General features: G+C 36.5%; 1 protein-coding gene across 4 annotated transcripts in view; it reads right to left on the reverse strand.

The window, feature by feature from the left end:
* LUZP2 (leucine zipper protein 2) overlaps positions 1-26187 on the reverse strand; it is a 478379-nt gene that overhangs the window by 12410 nt on the left and 439782 nt on the right. For all 4 annotated transcript variants that reach the window (XM_073904840.1, XM_025879122.2, XM_073904841.1 and 1 more), the window contains one exon: positions 18242-18334. In XM_073904840.1, coding sequence (XP_073760941.1) covers positions 18242-18334 — 93 coding nt within the window. The remainder of the gene's footprint in view (positions 1-18241; positions 18335-26187) is intronic.

Below are 26187 nucleotides of genomic sequence, written 5' to 3' on the forward strand. Positions count from 1 at the left end.
TTCTGAGCATGGAGCCTGACACAGAGCTCGATCCCACGACCTTGAGATCACAACCTGAGCTGAAATTGTGTTGGAGGCCCAACTGACTGAGCCACTCAGGCGTCCCTAGGACCTTCATTTTAATGTGGAAATACCAGGCTTTGGAGCCATGTGCAAATGAATTTGAGTCCCAACTCCATCTCCCACATTTGTGATAATGGGGTAAGTTAATGAACATTGAGTTTCCTGGACTTTAGTATTTTATAAAAGAATAAAGTTAAACACCAATAATAAACATGAGGATTGTCAGCTTCCAATTTTGACACTGGAACAAATAAAGCAACAAACAAACACACTCAACTATATTACAACAGTGTTTCAGAAAAGAAAGATAATTTTAATACTAATATATATATATAAAGGATCCAGAGTCAAAGGAAATTATTCTTGAGAGGCAGAAGGAGACAGAGAGATAGAGATTGATTGATTCATGGAAAATCCGCTAATATTTTGTTATTTGACTCTTTATTTAATGTTCATTTTCTACATCTTTGAACTGTTGAAAACTTCATCAGTGGCTAGCACTTGCCAGTGGAATGACATTTGGAAAATACCAACTTAACCTCGCTTTTTCCTCATTTGTAAATGTGGATAACAATGCTGACAGTCAGAAGTAACATCAGTGTGAAATGAAATAAAACAGGTAACTCGGCTAGGTGAGTGGAGTGAAGAGTTAGGCCATCCCAGGTTAGAATTCCTTCAGCCCTTACTAGCTGTATGGAATTGGAAAAGTTACTTCATCTTCCTGAGGTTCTGATGCCTTATCTGCAAGGTAGGCAAAATAATACCTACCTGAGAGGGTTGTTGGAAGAGTTAGACTAAATTAAAATATAGAATGGTTCCTAATGGAGTATCTTGCACATAGTAGGTGCTCAATGAAGTTTACTTTCTATACTTCCTTTCCCATTCTCAGCTTCTGCCTCCTTCAATCAAAATATCTCTCTTTTGTCAATAAATATTTGGATCCTATGAGAATGGAAACACTGATACTCGGTCATTTCAATTTCACAACCCTGGTATCAACACACTGACCCTGGTCATTAGAGAATCTCGATATTGCCAAAGGATTTGTTGCCGCCACTCCTCCCCCGCTCCCAGGTCTGTGGTTCTTCCTGTCTGTCTCATCCTTTTCTGTTTATGATTTAACAAGGCAAGAAAAAAAATCTTAATAACCTACCGTTCATTATTCCTAAATAGACTTAAACTTGGATGCCTTTATTCTTCCTGTTTTGTTTTGTTTTCCCCCTCCTCAATGCACCAGACCAATCTAACTAGTTTAACTTAGGCATTTAGTTGTCTCGAAAGATTTTATTATAGGGGCGCCTGGGTGGCTCAGTCTGTTAAGCATCTGCCTTGGGCTCAGGTCGTAATCTCAGCATCCTGGGATCGAACCCCACAACGAGGCCCCACATCGGGCTCCCTGCTCAGAGGGAAGACTGCTTCTCCTTCTCCCTTTGAGCCTTCCCCCCACTCATGCTCGCTCTATCTTGTTCTCTCTCTCTCAAATAAATAATCTTTTTTTTAAAAAAGATTTTTATTATGATAGAGGCACATCTTTGGCTTCAAAGCAAATGTTCCATTTAGAAATTATGAAAATAAAGTCATGTTTAGAATGACCCTTGTAAAAGGGCACTTTTAAGAGTTTAGCTAAATTTCCATAATATTGCTGCTTCAGCATCCATTTTGTGTGGCTAAGAGGTCTGCTGGGGCGTGGAACTGACACTAGCCTCTCCTAGGAGGGCACGTCCTAGATAACAGCCAGCAGGGTCACAAGAAAGTGTAAATTCCTGATATGATTTCCCCAGTACCCTGGAGATAACCACCGCGCCTCCACCCCAACTTCTCCTTTTCTGTTCCTTAGCTAAGACTCTCCCTCCTCCCCCTTCCTCAGATCTTACCAAGACTCCTGCTCTTCTTGGTTTAAACTGACCAGTCAGGCCTAGCAAAGGACTCCTAAGGCACCCTACACACCAACCCTAAAAAAACACATGTGCCTCAGGTCCTTCTGCTCCCCCTCTGCCTGTCCCCTGCCCTGACCTCCCCATGTTGCCCCAGTGACCTTTGCATTGCACTTCCTCCAAAACTTGTGACTAATGAGGTTCTTTATTTCACTTTCCCTTGCCTTGTGATCTTTCTTGAACCTTGGCTCACCATTTGGCACCCCAGGGCTCTACTTAATGTTCATTTAACAAAAGTCACAATGAGCTCTATGACTGAATTAGCAATCGTTGGAAAGCCTATAAAAGGAAAATGGCTTCTTTTGCATCTTGTTTATTTTATTTCTTTAATTTAATTTAATTTTATTATGTTATGGTAGTCACCATACAGTACATCGTTAGTTTTTGATGTAGTGTTCCATGATTCATTGTTTTCATATAACACCCAGTGCTCCATGCAGTACGTGCCCTCCTTAATACCCATCACCAGGCTAACCCATCCCCCCACTCCCCCTCCCCTCTAGAACCCTCAGTTTGTTTCCCATAGTCCATAGTCTCTCGTGGTTCGTCTTTCCCTCTGATTTCCCCCCCTTCATTTTTCCCTTCTTTCTCCTAACGTCCTCCGTGCTGTTCCTTATGTTCCACAAATAAGTGAAACCATATGATAATTGTCTTTCTCTGCTTGGCCTTTTTCACTTGGCATAATCTCCTCTAGTCCCATCCATGTTGGTGTAAAAGTTGGGTATCATCCTTTCCGATGGCTGAGTAATATTCCATTGTATCTATGGACCACATCTTTATCTGTTGAAGGGCATCTCGGCTCTTTCCCCAGTTTGGCTATTGCAGACTTTGCTGCTATGAACACTGGGTGCATATGGTCCTTCTTTTCATTTTGTTTATTTTAAATTACCCTCTATTCCTTCTTTCGGAAATAATGAATAATAATTAAGAATTAAAGCAGTTGGAATGATTTATCAGAAATCCATTTAAAGTCTTTAGCTTACATCTCTAATCCTGCTCATCATTATAACTTTTGTTATTGGTATTAAACATTTGGTTCTACTTCACAAGGGAGATTAGTTATATCTCTTATGATCTTTCTCTAAAACACTAAAAGAACTCAAAATAATTAATGCAAAGGTGTAACTGGGCAACCTGAAATTCTACCAATAAAAAATATCTCTGGCAGGTACAGAAGTCCAGTTGATTCTGCATATTTAAATAAAATATGCGACAGGCTGGAGGCTGAAAAGAAGGATTTTTCAAATATTATAGAGAAAAAAATGGAATTAAGAAGCCGAGTTACTTAAAAACATGAATACATTTTGGTTAAATTTTTCTGTGATGCCACTTTTCTGCACTAAATAAATTTGTTGTATTTATTACAGAATGATATTTAATACTATATTTAGTACTCCATATGAAATAGTTAAGCTTTTGAAATCCACAGCCCTAATTTCATAATTTTAGATGTTTTAGAGAAATATTAATACGCATCTGCTAAATGAGCATTTTGCTTGGTCCTGAAGGAAATACCAATATTTTTATGGTTTCTGTCCTGAAATTGTTTATCATATAATGCAAAATGAGAACTCTGTACAAATAAGCAATATGCAAAACGGACTGTAATACAGGATAAAATATATGTATAAACCAAGCACTATGGGAACCAAGAGGAGAAAGCCATTCTGTTTTCAAGACAGGAGGAGTCAAAGAATTATTATTATTTCTTAAAGATTTTACCCATTTATTTGAGATACAGAGAGAGCGAGAGAGAGCGTGAGAGAGCACGAGGGAGAGAGTGCGTGTACAAGTGGGGTTTGGAGAGGGTTAGAGGAAGAGGGAGAAGCAGACTCCCTGCTGAGCAGGGAACCTGACATGGGGCTTGATCCCAGGACCCCAAGATCATGACCTGAGCTGAAGGCAGATGCTTAACTGACTGGGCCATGCAGGCACCCCAGGAGTCATTAATAAGTTAACCATTGTTATTAAAGTTTCTATGCAACTTCTGATAAGAACTGACACTTAAGTTCACATTCTTGCAACTTTAAATGGATGCTATAGTAGGGTAACATGGAGATTTATGTCTAATGTGCAAAGCAGAAACCTGTTCTGAAGACCTTATGAAACTATGTATCATGCTGTATTATCTGGAGGCATGTCTGTTCCTTCTTGAAGGAACCACCATAGCACAATAACAATGCCTTGTATGAAGCCAACCTCTTCAGATGTCTGATGAAGTCTAGCCCAGGATGATAATTTGTGTGGTCTCTAAGCCCAATTACAGCAGGGCATGACTTGCTTAGAAAATTTTGTTAGTGCATCATCTGCCAACAACTCATAAGGTCCATCAAATATTACACAATGAATACTGGGGTATAATAACAAACCAGGATTTCTTAAATCTCTGCCAAAATTGTTTTAGCATAAAAAAGCTGGCATTATTTTCTACTCACAGCTCTAGGATTTATTTTCTGCACATTTTCCCCTCTCATTCCTGGTCAATACTTGCTGTTAAATAAACTCTCTTTGGTCAGGGACTTGCAAGCAGGTATAATGAGAAGAAACAGAGCTCGTGCTCTCGATGCTAAACAGAAGCTATTGTGTTTTTAATTTTCTTAGCACATTAAGAAAAATTAAATGTTTGCTATCTATAGGAGTCAGAAATATTGTGAAACACATTTACATTAGCATTAAGTCTTGATCTCTAAGTGAAAATTAAAATTGAATGCTCAATGTCTTTAATTCTTGATATACCATTAAACAATATGAGACACATTTGCAAACTTCAGATAAATGGGATGGAGCAGGTACATCCTTTGCTTTTTCCATGTGTCTCCATTATTATCATTTAATACACCAAACTGATAGTCCAATATGCTGCTAAGCCTTTGGTGATCTACTTAAAGTTTTCTAAGTCTACTAAAAAAAGGGGGGGGTAGGCAAAGAATCCAAAGGACATTTTCCTAGGTGACCCTTTCCGGCTTGCATTGGTCAGGAAATAGAATGAACCCACCAAGATATCTAAGAAAATGTATAATCTCTAATTCCAAGTTTGGGACCTTGACACTGAAAGTATGGAGACCTCGGATATTAAAATTACAAAGCAGCTTTTTTAGAATGAACTAATAAGGATGTTGTAATATAACTGAATACTGTGTATTTAATTTAATATCATATATAATTATCATGACAAACCTGTAAGAAATCAAAATCAAAGTTTCTCAAAATGTTTGCCAGGAAATACTGACAGAAAAATATCTAGGTAGGTTATTAAAACAATACACATTCCTGGGCTGTGCCCCAGACCTACTGATTAATAATCTATGGGAATGAAGCTTGACCATAAGCGGTTTTAACAGGTGACCTGGTAATTCATAGGCATGCAAAAGTTTGAAAATCATTGGTCTACATTATATAGATAAGGGATCTAGATTATAAAATCACTTGCCATAAGTGACGTTAGGAAATAGGAAAGCTGGCATTCAAATCTAGGTTTTATGTAACTTCAAGGTTTTCTCTACTATATTGTTTAGTATCAGGCGTACCAACAGGGATCAAAATGCATCTCTTTTGCTATTTTTTACTAAGAGATTGCATGCACTCCCATCAGCTCTCAGTGAGGCTGCTGATGATCACAGAATCCTGGCATTTAAAGAGATGCTCACATGATAGTTCTTTTCCTATTTCCTACTAGTGTTTCATTTCCCAAATACATCCAGAATAGTTGTTTTTCATTATTGTTTTGAAGATTTATTTGTTAGAGAGAGAGCGCGCATCGGGGGGAAGGGCAGAGGAGAGGGAGAGATAGTCCTAAGTAGACTCTGTATTGAACACAGAGCCTGATGCAGGGCTGGATTCCCATGACCCTGAGATCATGACCAAGTGGAAATCAAGAGTCGGATGCCTAACTGACTGTACCACCCAGGTGCCCCAGTTTTTCATTATTCAATCATAAAATATACTATGTCTTCCAGTGGCTAATTCTGTGTTCATATACTTTTCTTTTTTTTTTTTTTTAAAGATTTTATTTATTTATTTGAGAGAGAGAGAATGAGAGACAGAGAGCATGAAAGGGAGGAGAGTCAGAGGGAGAAGCAGACTCCCTGCTGAGCAGGGAGCCCGATGTGGGACTCGATCCCGGGACTCCAGGATCATGACCTGAGCCGAAGGCAGTCGCTTAACCAACTGAGCCACCCAGGCGCCCTGTGTTCATATACTTTTCATTAAGAGTTCACGTTTATATCTGATTGACATACTCTCCTTCTTATAGCTGTTTTCACCGGCAACGTCTGGTTCTGCCCTGGAGAGTAACACTGCATTAAGATCGCTCCCTATTTCACACTATGGTTTTTTTTGTCTTTTGAGGAATTAATTAAAATGTACAATTAAAAAATATTTATTGAGGTTTTAAGTGAAAGGCATAGCTTTGCATAAATGAATGGATAGTGATAATTACTGAGGACCTGCTATGTGCCCATGATAAACTAGATGTTAATCTGGACTATCTCACTGGAACCTTTAACAAGTTATATAAGGTGGGCAACATTTATCTCTCTTTGTCAGAGGAGGAAATGAGCCGCAAAGGTGTTAAATAGTCATGGTTACACATCAGGTAACTGGTTGAAACAGAAATGAAACTGATCAACATTATATATACTGAATTTCCTCTTGAGCCTTTCCTCCCAAGCTTTAGTAGATGCACTTCATTTGTCACTGTTGAACTTAGCAGTGTCATTTCTAGAATGGGACATGCTTTATCAGTCTAGACTGATAAGTAAAATCAGCTAAGGGATTTCTCTTCCTTATTCTGGACATAGTATTATAATTACTTGAAATTAGCACTGTAACTTCATGCAGTTGTTTTGCAAATGACATCACAGTTTGAGTTGGAGTTCATAGTCACTTGAAACTCTTTAATCTAGTACAAGATAAATATACAAAAATTAATCCCATCTAAATGCTAGCAATTAACAATCTGGAAATGAAATTAAGAAAAAAACTCCATTCATAATAACATCAAAAGGAATTTAAAAATTAGGAATAAAGAAGACAAAGGAAGTGCGAGACTTGTACACTGAAAATCTACAAAATATTACTGAAGGAAATTTTAAAAGATATAAGTAAGTGGAGAGATAACCAATGTTTATAGATTGGGAGAATCAATATTGTAAGATGACAATTCTCCCCAAATTGATCTATAGGTTCAATGCAAATTCTGTCAAAATCCCAAAGGTTTTTTTTTTTTATTGTAACTGAAAAGCTGAACCTAACATTAATAAGGAAATGGAAAATATTCAAAATAGCCAGAGCAATCTTGAAAACAACAACAAAGTAAGGGGACTTTAACTCTCCAATCTCAAACTTGCCATAAAGCTAAGTAATTGAGAAAGCATGGTACAGGCTTAAGGGTAGACATATAGATCAATGAAACAATTGAAAGTTAAGAAATGAATTCAGATTTGTAGTCAATTATTTTTGACAAACGTGCCAAAGCAATTCCATAGGGAAAGTATATTCATTACAACAAAATATTTTAAAGATTTTATTTATTTATTTGGGGGGGAGAGCATGAGCATGGGGAAGGGGAGGTGCAGAGGGAGAAGCAGACTCCCCACTAAGCAGGGAGCCAGACCCAGGGGCTTGATCCCAGTACCCCAGGGCTCCATACCAAGACCCTGGTATCATGACCTGAGTAGAAGGCAAACATTTAACAGACTGAGCCACCCAGGTGCCCCTACAATAAATTGTTTTGAAGACTAAGCCAGCTGAGTATCAATATGGAAATAATAAAAAGAGATCCTTATTTCACACCATGCAGAAAAATTAACTCAAAATGGGTAATAGATTTAACTGTAAGAAATAAAACTAAAAACATTTTTATAAGAAAATGTAGAAACAATCTTTATATTCTTAGATTGGGCAAATATTTTTTAGATAAATCAAAATCATGATCAAGAAAAGAAAAAATGATAAACCGGACTTTACTGAAATTAGTAACTTTTGTGTTTTAAAATAGACTATTTAAGATTACTGGTTTGCCCTCTGATATATAAATAGCTTGGAAGTTGCCACTTTTACCTCAAAACAAGAAAAAAACAAACTGATAATAATTTTTCTTAGACCTGTCAGAGAATTGAGGTCCCCAGATAAATCACCCCCAAAACTGGAGAGACAGGTGAATATATAGAATACAGACAAACTTACCTGAAGTAGAAAGCCCAGGGAGCCATTATCTTGTAGGAACACTTAAAAGTGTGAAATCTCAAAGGATTATGAAATGCCTCCCCTCCCCCACACCATAACAGCATATGAAATGTGATTACAATTAAAAGAACTGCAAAGTTCAGACTCTATTTAAATAAAGAAGAGTCTAAGGAAACCTGAAGACATCAGGGTGAGAAAGACAAGGAGATAAGCAGAAATTAAGGCCTCTGACATGTATAGACAAAGCAAACACTAACCACAGTCTAATTCCTAGCCAGATAACCTCATACTAAAGTTCTATCTACTTCAGTTCCCATTACCCAATATATTGTGTCTGGCTTTCATTAACATTTGGCAGCACTGAATGGAGAATGATGTCATCATGGTGGTAATATAGGTTGTTCCTGACTGACTTCTGTCCTCTTCACAAGGCCAACTAGCAACCATCCATAGACAAGACACCGTTGTAAAAATCCCAGAACCCAGGGGTGAGGTTGAAGCATCCCCAGGACTACAGAGACTGAGGACAGCATTAGAAGATTAAGATAAGTAGATACACTCTGACCACATTTGCCCCTCCCAAGCCAGCACAGTGCTGCATCAAGAGGGTTCCCCAGGACTTACAGCTTCGGGGCGGGGGGCGTTGCTTAAAAAAGAGCCCAAAGTGAACACCCTGTTATCCCAGCATTGCAGGATGATTCCTGGGAGGCCCACTCAGGTCTTGCTTCAAGGGAAATCACTGGTGTAGTATGTGGGGTTAGGGATAAGATAGAAATGGAAAAGGGGGTGTAACTTTTAGTAACCAGACCTCAGGACTTGGCAGATCATAAACCTGCATGCTGCAGAGCCTAAGCAGATTCCAACTAGCAGCTCTGCCCACCTACAATCCGAATTGTGTATAAAAAGAACATACCTCAACAAAATAAGGCCATATATAACAAGCCCACAGATAACAGCATACTCAATGGTAAGAATTTGAGAGCTATTTCTTCAAGATCAGGTACTAGACAAGGGTCAAGTGTGTCCACTGTCACAACTCCTATTAACATATTACTGGAAGTCTTAGCCAGAGCAATCAAGTGAGAAAAAGAAATAAAAAGCATCCAAATCAGAAAGGAAGAAGTAAATTGTAGGTGACATGAATAGAAACGTAGGTGACAACAGAAATCCTAAAGACTCCACCAAAAATTCGTGAAAACTAAAAAACAAATTCAGTAAAGTCGTGGGATTAAAAAACCCACATATAAAAATCAGTAGTCTTTCTATACACTAACAATGAATTATCTGAAAAGAAAATAAGGAACTTAATGCAATCCCTACCAAAACACCATCAGCATTTTTCACAGAGCTAGAACAAACAATCCTAAAATTTGTATGGAACCACAAAAGACCCTGAATAGCCAAAGCGATCTTGAAAAAGAAAAGCAAAGCTAGAGGTTATCACAATTCTGGACTTTAAGTTCTATCACAAAGCTGTATTGATCAAGACAGTATGGTACTGGCACAAAAACAGACACATAGATCAATTGAACAGATTAGAAAATCCAGAAATGGACCCTCAACTGTATGGTCAACTAATCTTTGACAAAGCAGGAAAGAATATTCAACGGAAAAAAAGACAGCCTTTTCTAAAATGGTGTTGGAAAAACTGGACAGCAACATTTAGAAGAATGAAAATGGACCACTTTCTTACACCATACACAAAAATAAATTCAAAATGGATGAAAGACCTAAATGTGAGACAGGAAACCATCAAAATCCTAGAGAAGAACACAGGCAGCAACCTCTTTGACCTTGGCCATAGCAACTTCTTAGTAGACACATCTCCAGAGGTAAGGGAAACAAAAGCAAAAATGAACTATGGGGACTTCATCAAGATAAAAATACGTCTGCACAGTAAAGGAAGCAATCAACAAAACTAAAATGCAACCTTTGGAATGGGAGAAGCTATTTGCAAATGACATACCTGACAAAGGGTTAGTATCCAAAATCTATAAAGAAGTTATCAAACTCAACAAATAATCCAGTTAAAAAATGGGCAGAAGATATGAACAGACATTTCTCCAAAGAAGACATACAGATGGCTAAGAGCCACATGAAAAGATGCTCAACATTACTCATCATCAGGGAAATACAAATCAAAACCATGATGAGATACCATCTCACACCTGTCAGAATGGCTAAAATTAACCACACAGGGAACAACAGGTGTTGGTGAGGATATGGAGAAAGGGGAACCCTCCTACACTGTTGGTGGGAATGCAAGCTGGTGCAGCCACTCTGGAAAATAGTATGGAGTTTCCTCAAAAAGTTAACACTGGAATTGCCCTACAATCTAGCAATTTCACTACTAGGTAAATACCCAAAGTATGCAAAAATACTGATTTGAAGGAATACATGAACCCAGTGTTTATAGCAGCATTACAATAGCCAAATTATGGAAAGAGTCAAAATGTCCACCGACTCATGAATGGATAAAGAAAGTAGTGTGTACACACACACACATACATACATACAATGGAATATTACTCAGCCATAAAAAAGAATGAAATCTTGCCATTTGCAATGATGTGGATGGAACTAGAGGGTACTATGCTAAGAGAAATAAGTCAGTCAGAGAAAGACAAATACCGTATGATTTCACTCGTATGTGGAATTGAAGAAACAAAACAGATGAACATTTTGTGGGGGAGAAGAGAGGCAAACCAGGAAACAGACTCTTAACTATGAAGAACAAACTGAGGGTTACTGGTGGGGAGGTGGGCAGGGGGATGGGTTAAATGGGTGATGGGTATCAAGGAGGGCACCTGTGATGAGCACTGAGTGTTGTATGTAAATGATAAATCACTAAATTTTATACCTGAAACAAATATTATACTATATGTTAACTAACTGGAATTTAAACAAAAACTTGAAAAGAAAACATAACATGGGGGAGAAAAGGAAATAAGGAGTACAATCTCATTTATAATAGCATCTAAAACAATACAATGATCTGGAAGAAATTTAACCAAGGATGTGACAGAGCTATACACTAAAACTATAAGATATTAATGAAAGAAATTGAAGAAGACAGAAATAAATTAAAGAATCTTTCTGTTTTCTTGGAATGGAAGAATGAATATTATTAAAATTTCCATACAACCTATAGCCATTTATAGATTCAATGCAATTCCTATCAAGATTCCAATGGCATTTTTTACAGGATAAAGGAGAAACCATCCTAAAATTCCTATGAAACCACAAAAGATACCTAATAGCCAAAGCTATCTTGAGAAACAAGAACAAAGCTGGACATCACACTTTCTGATTTCAAACTCTATTATGATAACAAAACCACTCACAAAAATTTCACACCATTCACAAAAATTAACTTGAAACAGATTCAAGATTTAAATGTAAGCCCTGACCATAAAACCCCTAGAAGAAAACAAAGTGAAAAAAACTTTGACATTTGCCTTGGCAATGATTTCATGGATATCACATCAAAAACACAAGCAACAAAAGCAAAAATTAACAAGGGGAACGACATCAAACTATAAAAAGCTCTGCACAGCAAAAGAACAACCAACAAACAAATGAAGAGGCAGCTTATGGAGTGGGAGGAAATATTTTCAAAGCAGTTACCTGATAAGTGGTTAATATCCAAAATATATAAGGAACTTGTACAAGTCAATAGTAAAAAACAAATAATTTTGATAGAAATAGACTAATCCACTATTACAGATAGAGACCATATGCGACACTCTCTGTCAATAACTAATAGATCACACAGACAGAAGAATCTGTAAATATGGCTGATCTGAACAACATCATAAATTAACTGGCTCTAATTAACATTTATAGAATATTCCATCAAACAAGAGAGAAATACACATTCTTCTCAAGGTCACATGGAATATTCACCAAGGTAGACTGCATTCTGGTCCATAAAACACACCTAAACAAATGTAAAGTATGCCATCAGACTGTAATGGAATAAAACTAGAAGTCACTTACAGAAAGATTAACTAGTTGCTAAAGAGAACTCTATGCACTCTTGCTCAATTATTCTGTAAATCTAAAACTGCACTAAAAAAAGTCTGTTATCTGTTAAAAGACACCATTAAAAAAATGAAAAGATAAGAAACACACTGAAAGAAATATTTTCAAATCATATATCTGGCAAAGGATTTATACCCAGAATATATAAGGAATCTTACTACTCAACATTAAGAAGACAAATAACCCAACCAAAATATGGGGAAAATATTTTAATAGATATTTCACTGAAGAAAATATATGAATTGGTAATAAGTGTATGAAAATGTGTTCAATATTATTAACCATTAGGGAATTAACAAGTAAATTTAAAATGAAATCTGACTTCATACTCACTAGAATTTGCCTTTGAAGCAAAATTCAGACAATAAAAAATAGTGACAAAGATGTGGAGAAATTAGAATTCTATACATTGTTGATTAGGTTATAGATGCAAACACTGCATTTACAGTGCAGACACTTTGGAAAACAATTTGTTTCTTAAAAAGTCAAAAAAAATTTTATCATATCCCATTCCATTTCTAGGTATCTACTCAAGAGAAATTAAAACATATGTCCACACAATGATGTTTATGCAAATGTTCATAGTGTCATTATTCATAATAACCAAAACGTAGAAACCATCCAAAAGGTATCAACTAATGAGTGGTTAAAGAAAATGTGGTATAGTCACATAACGGATCCTATTCAGCAATAACTACGAATATATGTTACAACATGGATGAGCCTCAAAATCATTACACTATGTGAAGGAAGTGAGATGCAAAATACTACATATTATATGATGAACTTATATAAAATTTATAAAAAGTCAAACCTATACAGATAGAAACTAGGTTAATTAGTCTGTCTGGGCTGAGGTTGAGAATAGAGATTAACTATAAAAAGGTATGGGGATCTTACCAGGGTGATGGAAATGTTCTAAAGCTTGACTGTGGTAATAGTTGCACAACTCAATAAATTTCATGAATAACTGAAATATATACTTAAAAATGTGTGGTTTTTGGGGGCACCTGGGTGGTTCAGTCGATTAAGTATCTGACTTGTAGTTTTAGCTACAAGTATGATCTCATGGGGCATGAATGAGAAGGGCTCCTTGCTCAGTGGGGAGTGTGCTTAAAGATTCTCTCCCTCTGCCCTTCCCCCCACTCACACATGTATGCTTTCTCTCTCTAAAATAAATAAATCTTTAAAAAAAATGTGTGATTTTTATGGTATGCAAATTACACCTCAACAAAGTTTTTTAAACTATCATATTTTTTTACAAATAAATTAGCTCTAATGTACATTTTTCTTCATTCTAGTTATTAAAAGAACATGAACCTCTTCTGTTTAGAAGTAAATGGACAAAAATTAAGTTAAAATTCTTCCTCTGGTATTTTATTTTATCTGAGAACAACAATATAATTGCTTTTATTAATTAACATGAAAATCGGGGTCCTATATTAGACTTTTATCTTTACTTCTGCATCTTCACTTGATCACAAAGTCCTATGGATTTCTCAGTTTGATATTATGTTGATTTCTTTCTCTCAATCATTTCTGTTACTGGCTTCGTTCAGGTCCCTATTTTATAATACTTTTATTATTTTTAAAATGTCCTCATTTGGTAGTTTCTAGATTTTTGAATTTCATGGAGCAGAAAAACAAATTTTAAAAAAAGAAATGGAAATAAAACTGCCAACTCTAATTTTGTCAAATAAGGCCAGTAATATCAAAACTTACCTTAACAACTACTATCTACTTTCATTGTATAAAACTTAAGTTGCACTGATTAACTTTTTTTTTAAGATTTTATTTTTATTTATTTGACAGAGAGAGACACAGCGAGAGAGGGAACACAAGCAAGGGGAGTGGGATAGGGAGAAGCAGGCTTCCCGCCGAGCAGGGAGCCCGATGCGGGGCTTGATCCCAGGACCCTGGGATCATGACCTCAGCCGAAGGCAGTCGCTTAACGACTGAGCCACCCAGGCGCCCCAACTGATTAACTTGATTAAAGAAAACTCTTTCATAAAATGCAGATACCAATTATTTGAAAATATACCCTAAGTATGCAGAATACAAATATGGAAAAGTGATTGCATTAGTCAGTGTACACCAGAGAGAAAAAATTAATGGTATATATACATACATATATATAAGAAGGAATTTATTATGGGAATTGGTCCAAGTGATTGTGGAGGCTGAGATATGCCATGCTATGCCCTATGCAAGCTGGAGAATCAGGAAACTGGTGGCATAATTCAATCCAAATCTGAAGTGCTCAGCATCAGGTTCGCTGATGATGAGCTGAGGCCAAAGGCCTGAGAACTGGGGAAAGGTGGGGGGTATGCTGCTGGTCAAAGTCCCCAAGTTGGAAGGCCCAAGAACCAAGAGCTCTGATGTCTGTGGGCAGCAGAAGATGCATGTCCCAACTCAAAGAGAAAAAGAATTCACCCTTCTTCCACCTTTTTGTTCTATGTGGGTCCTCAAGGGATTAGAGAATTCCCACCCAATTCTCTTTACTTAGTCTACTGATTTAATGCTAATCTCTTCTGGGAACACCCTGTTAGATGTGCCAGAAATAATGATTTACCAGCATTTCTGAGCATGTTGATGCATAAACTTAATCTTATCACAAATTCACCGCTTGTCAATATGGCACCCATACACCTCACTTTACACCATACTTAATCTCCAAATAAAGACAACAAGGAAGCCATAATTCTGTCTAATATAACTATCTTTCGTACAACAGAAAATGCACTAATCCCTTTCTCAGAAAAGGGTAAATTTATATTGCTTTTACTTTATGAAACTATGTTTGGATACCTCATTTGGACATTCAATTAAAGCAGCCCAAATTGGAGCTGAGTCTGCAGCTTGTTAAAGTCAAGTTGAAGCTATTTTCATATTGCTGTATTAAAATGGAAGCAACCACATTGCATGATATTAAACACAAATGAGAATATTCTGGGTGATTTTAGACAAGCTGAATAACAACAGTTCTCATAGATCCAAAGATCCCCCTGCTTTGGGGTGCCTGGGTGGCTCAGATGGTTAAGTGTCTGCCTTTGGCTCAGGTCGTGATCTCCAGGTCCTGGGTTGGAGCCCCATGTCAACTCAGCAAGGAGTCTGCTTCTCCCTCTCCCACTGCCTCTCCCCCTGCTTGTGCTCGCTCTGTCTCTCTCTCTTTCCCTCAAATAAATAAATAAAATCTTAAAAAAAAAAAGATTCCCCTGCTTTCTTTCTGTAAGGTTGAAGAAGTCAGCAGAATTGGTCTCAGTGTTGGGGAATCCTGCAAAGGAACTAAGCTCTCCATGCTTAAAATTAATCACACTCTGGTTACTGTAGCTTGGGGTGATGATGGTCCACTAGATTTCTCATGGAGAGTTCAGCAATGGATGAAATCACATAACAGCTCCCTGATCAATTCCACAGTCCTACATCAACACTGGTCTTATATAGGTCACATAACAAATGAAGGGTTTTGGGATGGATCTCTCCCACCCACTATCAAAGGTCATACACAGTTTTTCATATTACCAATATAGATCCTAATTTAGGCACTGCCCTCTTTTAAATGTAAATATAAGACAGTCAGAAGAGCAGAAAATCCATTATTAAACAATATAGTAAAGGGATTATGTGTTACCTAAACCAAAGTTTTTCTAAGTATGGCTCACAAACCATCCACCTTAGAATCACCTGGATTGGAAAGAGGCTTGCCAGGTCCATGTTAAAAAAAATAAAAATAAAAATGGAGGTTACATTTAGTCCTATTCATTTATAATTTCCTGAAGAATTTTTCAGACTCTTAATTTTTAAAAGCTCCCCACATGATTTTTACTATCATTTACGCGTGAAATACATTGGCAGTAAAACTCGACTGCACATTAGAATCACCTGGAGTAATGAAAAAATAAACACAACTAATGTCTAGGCCCCACATGCCAAGATGTTGAGTTAATTTTTCTGATGTCAGCTCTGGGCATCAGTATTTTATAAGAACCCTCCAGGTGATGCTATTTTGAGGACAGCAAAGAACTGCAGGTCTAAAACTTGAAAATTGATGTTCACACAAGTTCCACTAATTCCTACTGCTTACATCTGGTGTATTTCACTCATCTGTATTACTCTCGCAGCCTTTAAATGTAATTGAGTCTACAGCCTATGAACATTGAGCACTCTCTGCACTACAAAGTGTAGCTTCTTGGAAGTAGAAACTCCAAGGACTAAAATCTAGACAGAGGTCAGGTTAGAGAGAGAGCATTCACCTTGGTGCAGGTGGAGGCAGATTTTTGAAGGGACCCAGATTGGAACCTGCAAAAGGTAGTAGCTGCTTATGAGACTTATTGAAGGGAAAGGAATTATCAGGGACTAAAAAGGACAATAAAAGTAGAAGGAGAGTCAAACAAACAAACAAAAACAACTTACGATTTTGAGCAGGTCTCACTCTTGATAAGAAAAGTAGACCAGAATTTTGCTTTGGGAATCTGAGCAAAACACACAGTACTTTTCAGCTTTGTCTCCAATGGGAACATCTTGTTTGTTTGTTTGTTTGTTTGTTTGTTTGTTTGGTAAGCTTGATGAAGTTCCAGTTCTTTTGTCCCTTTAGATGCTTCTACCACCTCATTACAAGAACGGTTTGCTCAAGGCATACATATGCTCACAGTCAGTACAGAGGCAGGAATAAGGCAACTGAATTCCTCCTAATCTAAGAGCTCAAAGTGGTACTTTTAAGGATCAAGCCTGAACATTACTCATAAGGGTGTAGCTTCCAAGATTCTTTTCTTTTCCTTCCTTTTTTTTAGTGATACACAATTAAGACAGAACCCAGTTTTAAGTGTACAGTATAATGATTTGGTATTGTCTATATTACAAAATGATTTTTTGGTAGTTTTAAGAAAATATATCAAGAAGTAAAAACATTACTCCTTAAAATTAACCCTATTGTCTCATAACTTAATTGGACACAAACATTTGAAAACCTGAACTATAACCTTAATTAAAAACCAAACTCTTCAGCTTGGGAATCCAGGGTCTCTCATATTTAAGTCCGAAATTATCCTTTTAGGCATATTTCCCACAACTTTCTGCACTCTATTCTCTAGTCATTTTATTCTGGTTTCTTGTCTCTGCACATTCACTCACACTGTCAGAGACCTATCTGTCTTTAGCAAAATGTTCCTTCCTACAGAAAACCTTCTTGCGTTCTTCATTTGGCCATTGCCGAGATTTTCATTTTTACTTCTCATCAATTTTATTATGTTCTGAATTGGTACATGTTCAAATATACAAAGATTTGAAGCCAAAATTGTTGAGAAATTCATATTTTTAAATTCTCTTTGGCAGCCAATAGAAGAAAAAGAATAGACTCTGTTAACTTATGTGTCTATTCTACCTTATTTTCTTTGCTGTAGCCTGATCTCTTTTCAATCAATAATAGCTTCAGCACATACTTTTCATTTTGTCAAATCAATTAAAGCCTAACTTTGAATCTACTCAACACAGTTGTCATTTGCTGTTTCTCATATCCAGACATTATAGGTCTGTAATTGTGCCAAAGTCCATTATTAAAATTTCATTACATTACTAGGAGAAATAAAAAAGGGCACAATTATGTATTTCCTATTATCATTTGAAGGTTAACAATCTCTCTTCCTTCAATGTAATGTCTCTATTTTGCTGGGTTTGTTTGCTTTACAGAGAGAATACTATTGAATCACATCCTTTGGGTTTTGTTTTTGTTTAAATACTTGAACAGCTTTCTGTCGTGTGGTTGTGGGAATAAGCACATTGTTGGGCACGTGGTTACCTTCTTACCTCTCTGAAAACTCAACTTCATAGTACTCCTAAGGGTCGGGTTACATTTCCTAACAGAATACCTACTTCACTGACAAATTTTAAAGTACAGGGTTTAGATAGTAGATATCACATACAGACAGTTTCATGGTGGCATGAACTAGAATTTTTAAAATGCCTATGCTCTTATTTTCATGTTGAATGATACGAAAACCATTTTAAGTTATTCTTACATTTTGAGAATTGCACTCAGTGGTGTTGGGATTTTCTTCCTTTGTTGTCTCAACGTGAGAGCTCTCATTTCTTTCAGGATAGGTTTGCTGAGGCTAGAGAAAGAGAAAGCGAGAAATAGATTCAACCAATAGATCCATGTGACTACTGTAAAATACAATACAATGGCAACATCACACTCAAGGAAAATGAATACAATGGAAATTTGTATGTATCAGAGACCTTAAAAATTGTATATAAAAATTCATTGAAAGTACATAAAATAAGTGCTGTTCAATTTTGTATTAGTGAGGTCCAATGGCATTATTTTCCCACTGGAAATATTTATTTCTTGCATAATCAGCTTTTATTTTAAGGTTACTACTTCTACCAAAAGCAGGAGTCTGTCTTTTCTCATATTTTAATTCCAAGTATATCTGAGAAATATAAGTGTACACTTCACATTCTCAATCAGAAAGAGAATGCCTTGTAACAGTTCACTATAATTTACATAGAGGATTACATTTACTTCAGTGCTTTACTAACTAATCGAGCACTGCTTCCTGTCTCTGGAAACTTTAAATATTATTCTAAAATTCATCTCTTTAGGAACACTAATATTTTTTAAAGATTTTATTTATTTGAGAGAGAGAGAGTATGAGCGGGCAGGTGGGGGGGCAGAAGGACAAGCAAACTCCCTTGCTAAGCAGGGAGCCCTATGCTGGGATTGATCCCAGGACCCTGAGATCATGACCTGAGCTGAAGGCAGCTACTTACCTGACTGAGTCACCCAGGAGCCCCTAAAAAAAATTATTTTAAAGGCAGTTTTTCTGGTTCTGGCCAGGGAAGGGTATGCATAATTAATATATGTAAATATCCTCAGTAGGCTGGTCTAAGATTATCCACTGAAATGTGTGTTTCTTGGGCAAAGCTGATTTGAATATGCTGTTAGGCTCATCAGTCTGTGAGGGTACTTATTGTAGGATAGACAAAAACTAAACTTAGTGAATTTTAACATGCTTGGATCTGAAACTGTGATCTCAGTGGAAGAAAGGGGCCTCTAAGCATTGGGGCCCCAGGAAGATAAAGACAAAGATATGGTCTGATCAAAGTATCCAAACCCATTCACATTTTGTCTGTGTTACTTTCACTGATTTGTTTTTCCATAGGCAGTTACATTCCTTCGCAGGGGAACATTCTTACAAAATAATACTTTGATAAAAATAAAAACCAAAGGTATTTCATAAAACTAGTAGAGTATTAAATGTAAAAAAAAAATCCATAAAACTAGTAGCGTATTAGAGAAGTAATAGAAAATAAAGCACTTTAGTTGACTAAAATAGTTCCTATATTAAGTTACCCAAATCCTGGGCTTTACATATAATAACTGATAAACAAATAACTACATAAAATTCTTTTTTCTTTCCACTTAAAGGAGGTTCAGCTTCATTGCATGAGTTCCAGAAGGCACTAAGTGTTTTCCCCTCTCTTAGTCCCTCTTTCTCTCCTGTTCTTCCTTGCTTAAGACCCCTATCTTCTGATCTCCCCTCTGTATTTTCCGTAAAAATAAGAAATTTAAACAGGAAAACAAAATGTCTTTGAATAAGCCAGTACTCTGTATTAGATGTTGTTGGTGGATATAAAGATGAGAAAGGTGTTGTTTTTGTCTTCATAGAATTTATAGTCACATAAATAGCCCTAAGATAAAGCAGATTAATAAAAGAGGGCACAAACAAAATTGTATATATTTGGAGAGAATGGACGTTAAATCCATTTGTGATAATAATAAAAGACACGATGGAAAGGGAAAGCTTTAAAATGAGCCGCTGAGTGATTAAGGCAAGAATGAGGGAGAGCATTCTAGGTGAAGGGAACAGTATAAGCAGAGATATTAGGAAGAAGACTCAGCTGTTTTTATGCTGGTTTACAGGTAGCAGTAGAGTGAGCATGAGGAAAATGCTCAAGAAAAATGCTACAAAGTAGGAAGGAAGTTCCAAAATTGAGCAGCAAAGTATGCATTTAAATTTAGTAGCCAAGTCAGAGTCCGCTGGATATTTTAACGCAGGGCATATGACATGGCTAGAGCTTCTGTTAGGGTGATATAGCAGCAGTATGAAGGCAAAAATGGAACAGAAGAAAATTAGGGTGTGGAAATCAAGAAAGAAACAACAAACATTGATCAAGTAGATGGTAACAAAGGCTGAACTAAAGTATTAATTCTGGCAATAGAAAAGAGATTGCTCTTTGTTGAGAGCAAAGATTAGAACCTACAAAATTGAAAAATTCTATAGAAACAGAGAAACCCGGAGAAAAGACAGGTTTGTAGCAAAGAGGGTTACTTGTGTATTGCTAATTGAGAGTTCAAAGCACTTGTGACTCTTAATTAGAGAGGCACTATTCAATAGCAGTGTTAAATATATTAACATCAATCAAAACAGCCGTTTAATATAGCTAAAATCTACTGGACTTCTTATAACCTACAAATTACAGATAGTGTGAAGAAATAGGTTAAAAAGTACAGGGGGAATACATAAATGGTATAAGAGTTAAGAAGAGTCTCCCCTGGCAATCACAACAAGAATCACAACTGTAAAAAGATCGAGTAAATCCCATTAACAGGCAAGTAGTAATTTCAGTGTATTTTGTTTCTGTTGAACAATCAAATCATTGAATAGGGCGCCTGGGTGGCTCAGTTGGTTAAGCAACTGCCTTCGGCTCAGGTCATGATCCCGGAGTCTTGGGATCGAGTCCCGCATCGGGATCCCTGCTCGGCGGGGAGTCTGCCTCTCCCTCTGACCCTCTTCCCTCTCGTGCTCTCCATCTCTCATTCTCTCTCTCAAATAAATAAATAAAATCTTTAAAAAAAAAAATCATTGAATAAATAGTCCCAACATACCTTTGAAAATTCATTTACTATATAACAGCATTAAAAGAAATTGAAATATAAAATTCATTCATCATTCTAGAAATAATTATTTTTACTTCTCAATGTTATCTTTCAGTCTTTGTCCATAGCCTCATGCATGAATATTTATAGAGCCACAATTGTAGTGCTCATGACATATTTAGTTGTTTTTACACACATATATATGTTTTATCTACCTAAAGATAAATGTGAGGATATAAGTATCCTTTACATGTCTAAATAATATTTCATAGAATGAACTTGTAAAAATGTATATTTCAGTTAAAGACTTTGGTGGTTCTGAATTTTAGGTTATAATATTGTGAAGAATATCAGTCTTCTTGGTACCAGTTTGCAAGACAGCTCATATCACACTAGTCATTGGTTTAAATGTCTGACTCTCTTTAAAAGCTGGGAACCCATGAAGGAAAGATGTCATGCCTTATTCATTATTGCATCCTTTGAAGCTAGTACATATTTTGCACTCGGTATGTTTTGTTTTTCTTTTCATCATTTACTTAAGATATATTTCTTAGGACTAAAGGAAAATAAGAATTAAGGACCAAAACTAAATCAAGAGGAATGGATATATTTACGGTGGGAGAAATCTTTCCAAAATATGGCAATCTGAATTACTTCTAGCAGCATGAGTCAAAATTAATCGTGCATACACTCTATGAAAGCAGTGTGTTTGGAACTGAGATCAAACATTAAAAACATAGTTCTTGATCTCAAAGAGCTACCATATGCTCCTCATTAATTGTCATCATATCTTCTACCTTCCCAGTAGCTCCTAATTACATTCTGGAGGGTTACCTCGGTCATGGTATGGTGTTTCCAAAGTACTGTTTTATGTATCAAATTCCCTGACCCATCCAAGATATTGGCACATGACCCAAGTTAGGTAATGATACTGCCATTCTTAGAATATTGATTACATTAAGAGGAGCCATAAATGGCTAGGTACACTAATTCCAGTAGGGTGCCTTGTCCAAGTTGTTTCGACAATAAGACCCTTCCTTATGGTTCATACGTCCAGTCTTCTGAAGCAGCCTTTGTTTCTGCCCATTTCCAGATGTGTTACTTCTATCTTTTCCTTGGTACTATGAGCTCCTGATGTTCTATCAATAAAGTCCCTTAATTTAATCTGGTAAAGGTCATTGTTGGTTGCATGTAATCACAGAGACCTGGATGATACAGGGAGTCAAATCAATAAAATAAAACTGATAGCATAACATAAGGGCTGAGGTAAAAGTTTACCATGGAAACTAACAGGAGGGAAACCTAACCCAGCTAGAGAAGCTCAAAAGAATAATAACAGGCTCACCAATGATGGAGATTACATTTTAGGGTAGATATTCAATATCTTCCTAAAAATATAAATATGTAGCATATTAATAAATTTTAATGTTTGATTTTTTTTCATGCAAGTACTGTACATTTGTGAAAATGCTCCCAGATTTTGGTGGTAAGGCTGAGACAAGGAATGTGTCCAAAATAAAAGGTTTTATCTATCTATCTATCTATCTATCTATCTATCTATCTATCTATCATCTATCATCATCTACCTACCTCTCTGTTTTTGTGGGATTTTGTTACTTTGGACAGATGATAAAAAGAGCTTTATTAACTATTAAGTTCACAAAAAGCAGAGGAAAAAGAATGACAGTGTAACTTTTCTCCTCCATAAGTTTGCCAAGGCTACACTTGTGCCCACATATTAATAAACTGGGGTGCCTGGTTTGCCAATGTCTGTATCAATACTGAAGTTATCTCCATTTTGCTTCAGGAAAAAAAATGACATATATTACTTTCAACAACTGGAGGAAATGATACATTGCTTCACCAGTGTGAGCAACAAAGTATAAAAAGTTTGTTTGTTATTAATATAACAAATTATCAGAAAGAAAAATTAAGGGAGTGCCTGGGTGGCTCAGTCGATTAAGCCTTTGGCTCAGGTCATGATCCCAGGGTCCTCTGTTTCGCTTCTCCCTCTCCTGCTCCCCCCTGCTTGTGCTCTCAATCTCTCTCTCTCTCCTGTCACATAAATAAATAAAATCTTAAAAAAAAAAGAAAAGAAAGAGAAAATAAGAAAATAATCCCAGTTACAGTAGCATTAAAAACTATAAAATGCTTAGAAATAAACTTAAACAAGGAGATGAAAGGCCTGTACACTGAAAACTATAAAACCTTAATGAAAAAAATTGCAGAAGACACAAATAAATGGATAAATATTTCATGCTCATGAACTGGAAGACTCAATATTGTTAAAAGGTCCATGGACCCAAAGAAATCTACAGATTCAATGCAATCCTTATCAAAATTCTAATGGCATTTTTCACAGAAATAGATTAAATAATCCTAAAACGCATGTGGAACCACACAAGACCCCGTACAGCCAATGCAATCTTGACAAAGAACAAAGCTGAAGGCATCAGGCTCCCTGATTTCAAACTATATCATAAAACTATAGAAATAAAAAAAAAGTGTGGTTTTGGTACAAAAACAGAGACACATGGATCAATGGAACAGAACAGAGAGCTCAGAAATATACTTGCACATATATGTTCAATTAATTTATGATACAGATGCCAAGAATATACAATGGGGAAAGGACAGTCTCTTCAATAAATGGTGGTGGGGAAACTGGACAACCACATGCAAAAGAATAAAACTGGACTGCTATCTTACACCATACACAAAAATGAACTCAAAATGGATGAACATCTTGAATGTAAGACCTGACACTATAAAATTCCTAGAAGAAAATGTAGGTGGTAAGCTCCTTGGTATTGGTCTTGGAGATGGTATGACACTGAAAGCAAAGGCAACAAAAGCAAAAATAAATGAGATTACATCAAACTAAAAAACTTCTTCCCAGCAAAGAGAACCATTTACCAAAATGAAAAGACAATGTACTAAATGGGAAAAATATTTTCAAATCATATATAGATGTATAGATGGCCAATGGGTACTTGAAAAGACGCTCAGCATCACTAATCATCAGGAAAATGCAAATCAAAACCACAAGGAGATATCTCCTCACACTTGTTAGAATGGCTATTATAAAAAAGATAAGAAATAACAAGTGTTGGTGAGGATGTGCAGAAAAGCCCCTCCCACCCCACCCTGTGCTGTTGGTAGGAATGTAAATTGGTGTAGTCATTATGGAAAACAGTATGAAGTTTTCTCAAAAAATTAAAAATAGAACTACCATATGATCCAGCAATTCCACATCTGGGTATTTCTCTGAAGAAAACAAAAACACTAACTTGAAAAGATACATGCATCCCCGTGTTCATTGCAGCATTATTTACAATAGCCAAGACATAGAATCAAATTAAGTGTCCAACCAAGGATGAATGGATAAAGATGCAAATGTAATATTATCAGATATATATAATATTATTCAGCCATAAATAGAATGAAATTGTGCCACTTGCCACAACAGGGTTGGACCTTGAGAATATGTGAAGGAAAAGAAGTCACACAGAAAAAGACAAACACTATGTTCTCATTAAAAGCAAAAAACAAAACATAAAACCAAGAAATGATACAGAGAACAGATTGGCGATTGCCAAAGGTAGGGACTAGGAGGTGGGCAAAATGGGTGAAGGGAATTAAAAGGTATATATTTTCTTTTCTTTTTTTTTTTTTAAAGATTTTATTTATTTATTTGAGAGAGAGAGAGAATGAGAGATAGAAAGCACGAGAGGGAAGAGGGTCAGAGGGAGAAGCAGACTCCCCGCTGAGCAGGAAGCCCGATGCGGGACTTGATCCTGGGACTCCAGGATCATGACCTGAGCCGAAGGCAGTCGCTTAACCAACTGAGCCACCCAGGCGCCCAAAAGGTATATATTTTCAATTATAAAATAAATAAGCTATGAGGGTTTAAAGTATAGCATGGTGACTATAGTTAATAATACTGCATTAAATAATTTGAAAGTTGCTAAGAGACTAATCTTCAAAGTTCTCATCACAAAAAAAAATAATTTTGTGACTATGTATGGTGATGGATGTTAACTAGAAATTATTGTGGTGATCCTTTCACAATATATACAAATATCAAATCATTATGTTGTATACCTGAAACTAATATGATGTTATATGTCGATCATATCTCAATAAAAAAATTGAAAAGCCAAAAGGGAAATGGGTACAAGCAGCAATGTGGATGGTGGCATACCACTGAAATTGTATTTATTTTCTAATCATAAACTTCGATGTTTTTAAGATTTTGAATTACAGAATGAAAACAAACTGTTTTCGTTAGATAAAAACAGACACAATAACAGAATGTCTACTTAGTAGGCTATCTGGTGTACAATGGAGGCCCCACAAAGATATAAGTTATGTCCTATGGCAAAAGAGTAAATATTATCTTATATGGTAAAGGATATGATGAAATTAATGAACTTGGGAAGAGGAAATCACTCGGTGTCTTAGTCCAATTAGGCTGCCATAACAAAATATCATAGACTGGGTGCCTTAAACAACAGAATATTTTCTCATAATTCCTGAGGCTGAAAATTCCCAGATCAGATTAAGCAGGGTTTTGGGCGCCTGGGTGGCTCAGTTGGTTAAGCGACTGCCTTCGGCTCAGGTCATGATCCTGGAGTCCCGGGATCGAGTCCCGCATTGGGCTCCCTGCTCAGCAGGGAGTCTGCTTCTCCCTCTGACCCTCTTCCCTCTCGTGATCTCTATCTCTCATTCTCTCTCTCAAATAAATAACTAAAATCTTCAAAAACAAATTAAAAAAAAAGATTAAGCAGGATTTGGTGTTTGGTGAAACTTCTCTTCTTTACTTGGATACCTGCTGCCTTCTAAGAGTGTTCTCACATGGCAGAGAGAGAAGAAGCTCTCTGGAGTCTCTTCTTATAATCCTACCAGATCAAGGCTCTAACCTTATGACCTTAAATACTGAATTACTCCCTTAAAGGCACCGTCTCCAAATACAATTAAAGCTTCAACATGTGAATTTTAGGGGGACACAGTTCAGTCTACACCACCCTGGATTATATGGATGGGCCCTAAATATCCTCCTGAGTGTCTGTCTAAGACAGA

This window comes from Callorhinus ursinus, unplaced genomic scaffold (assembly GCF_003265705.2).
Source record: "Callorhinus ursinus isolate GAN/ISIS: 27379988/994484 unplaced genomic scaffold, GSC_fseal_2.0 scaffold21, whole genome shotgun sequence".
Classification (NCBI taxonomy): Eukaryota; Metazoa; Chordata; class Mammalia; order Carnivora; family Otariidae; genus Callorhinus; species Callorhinus ursinus.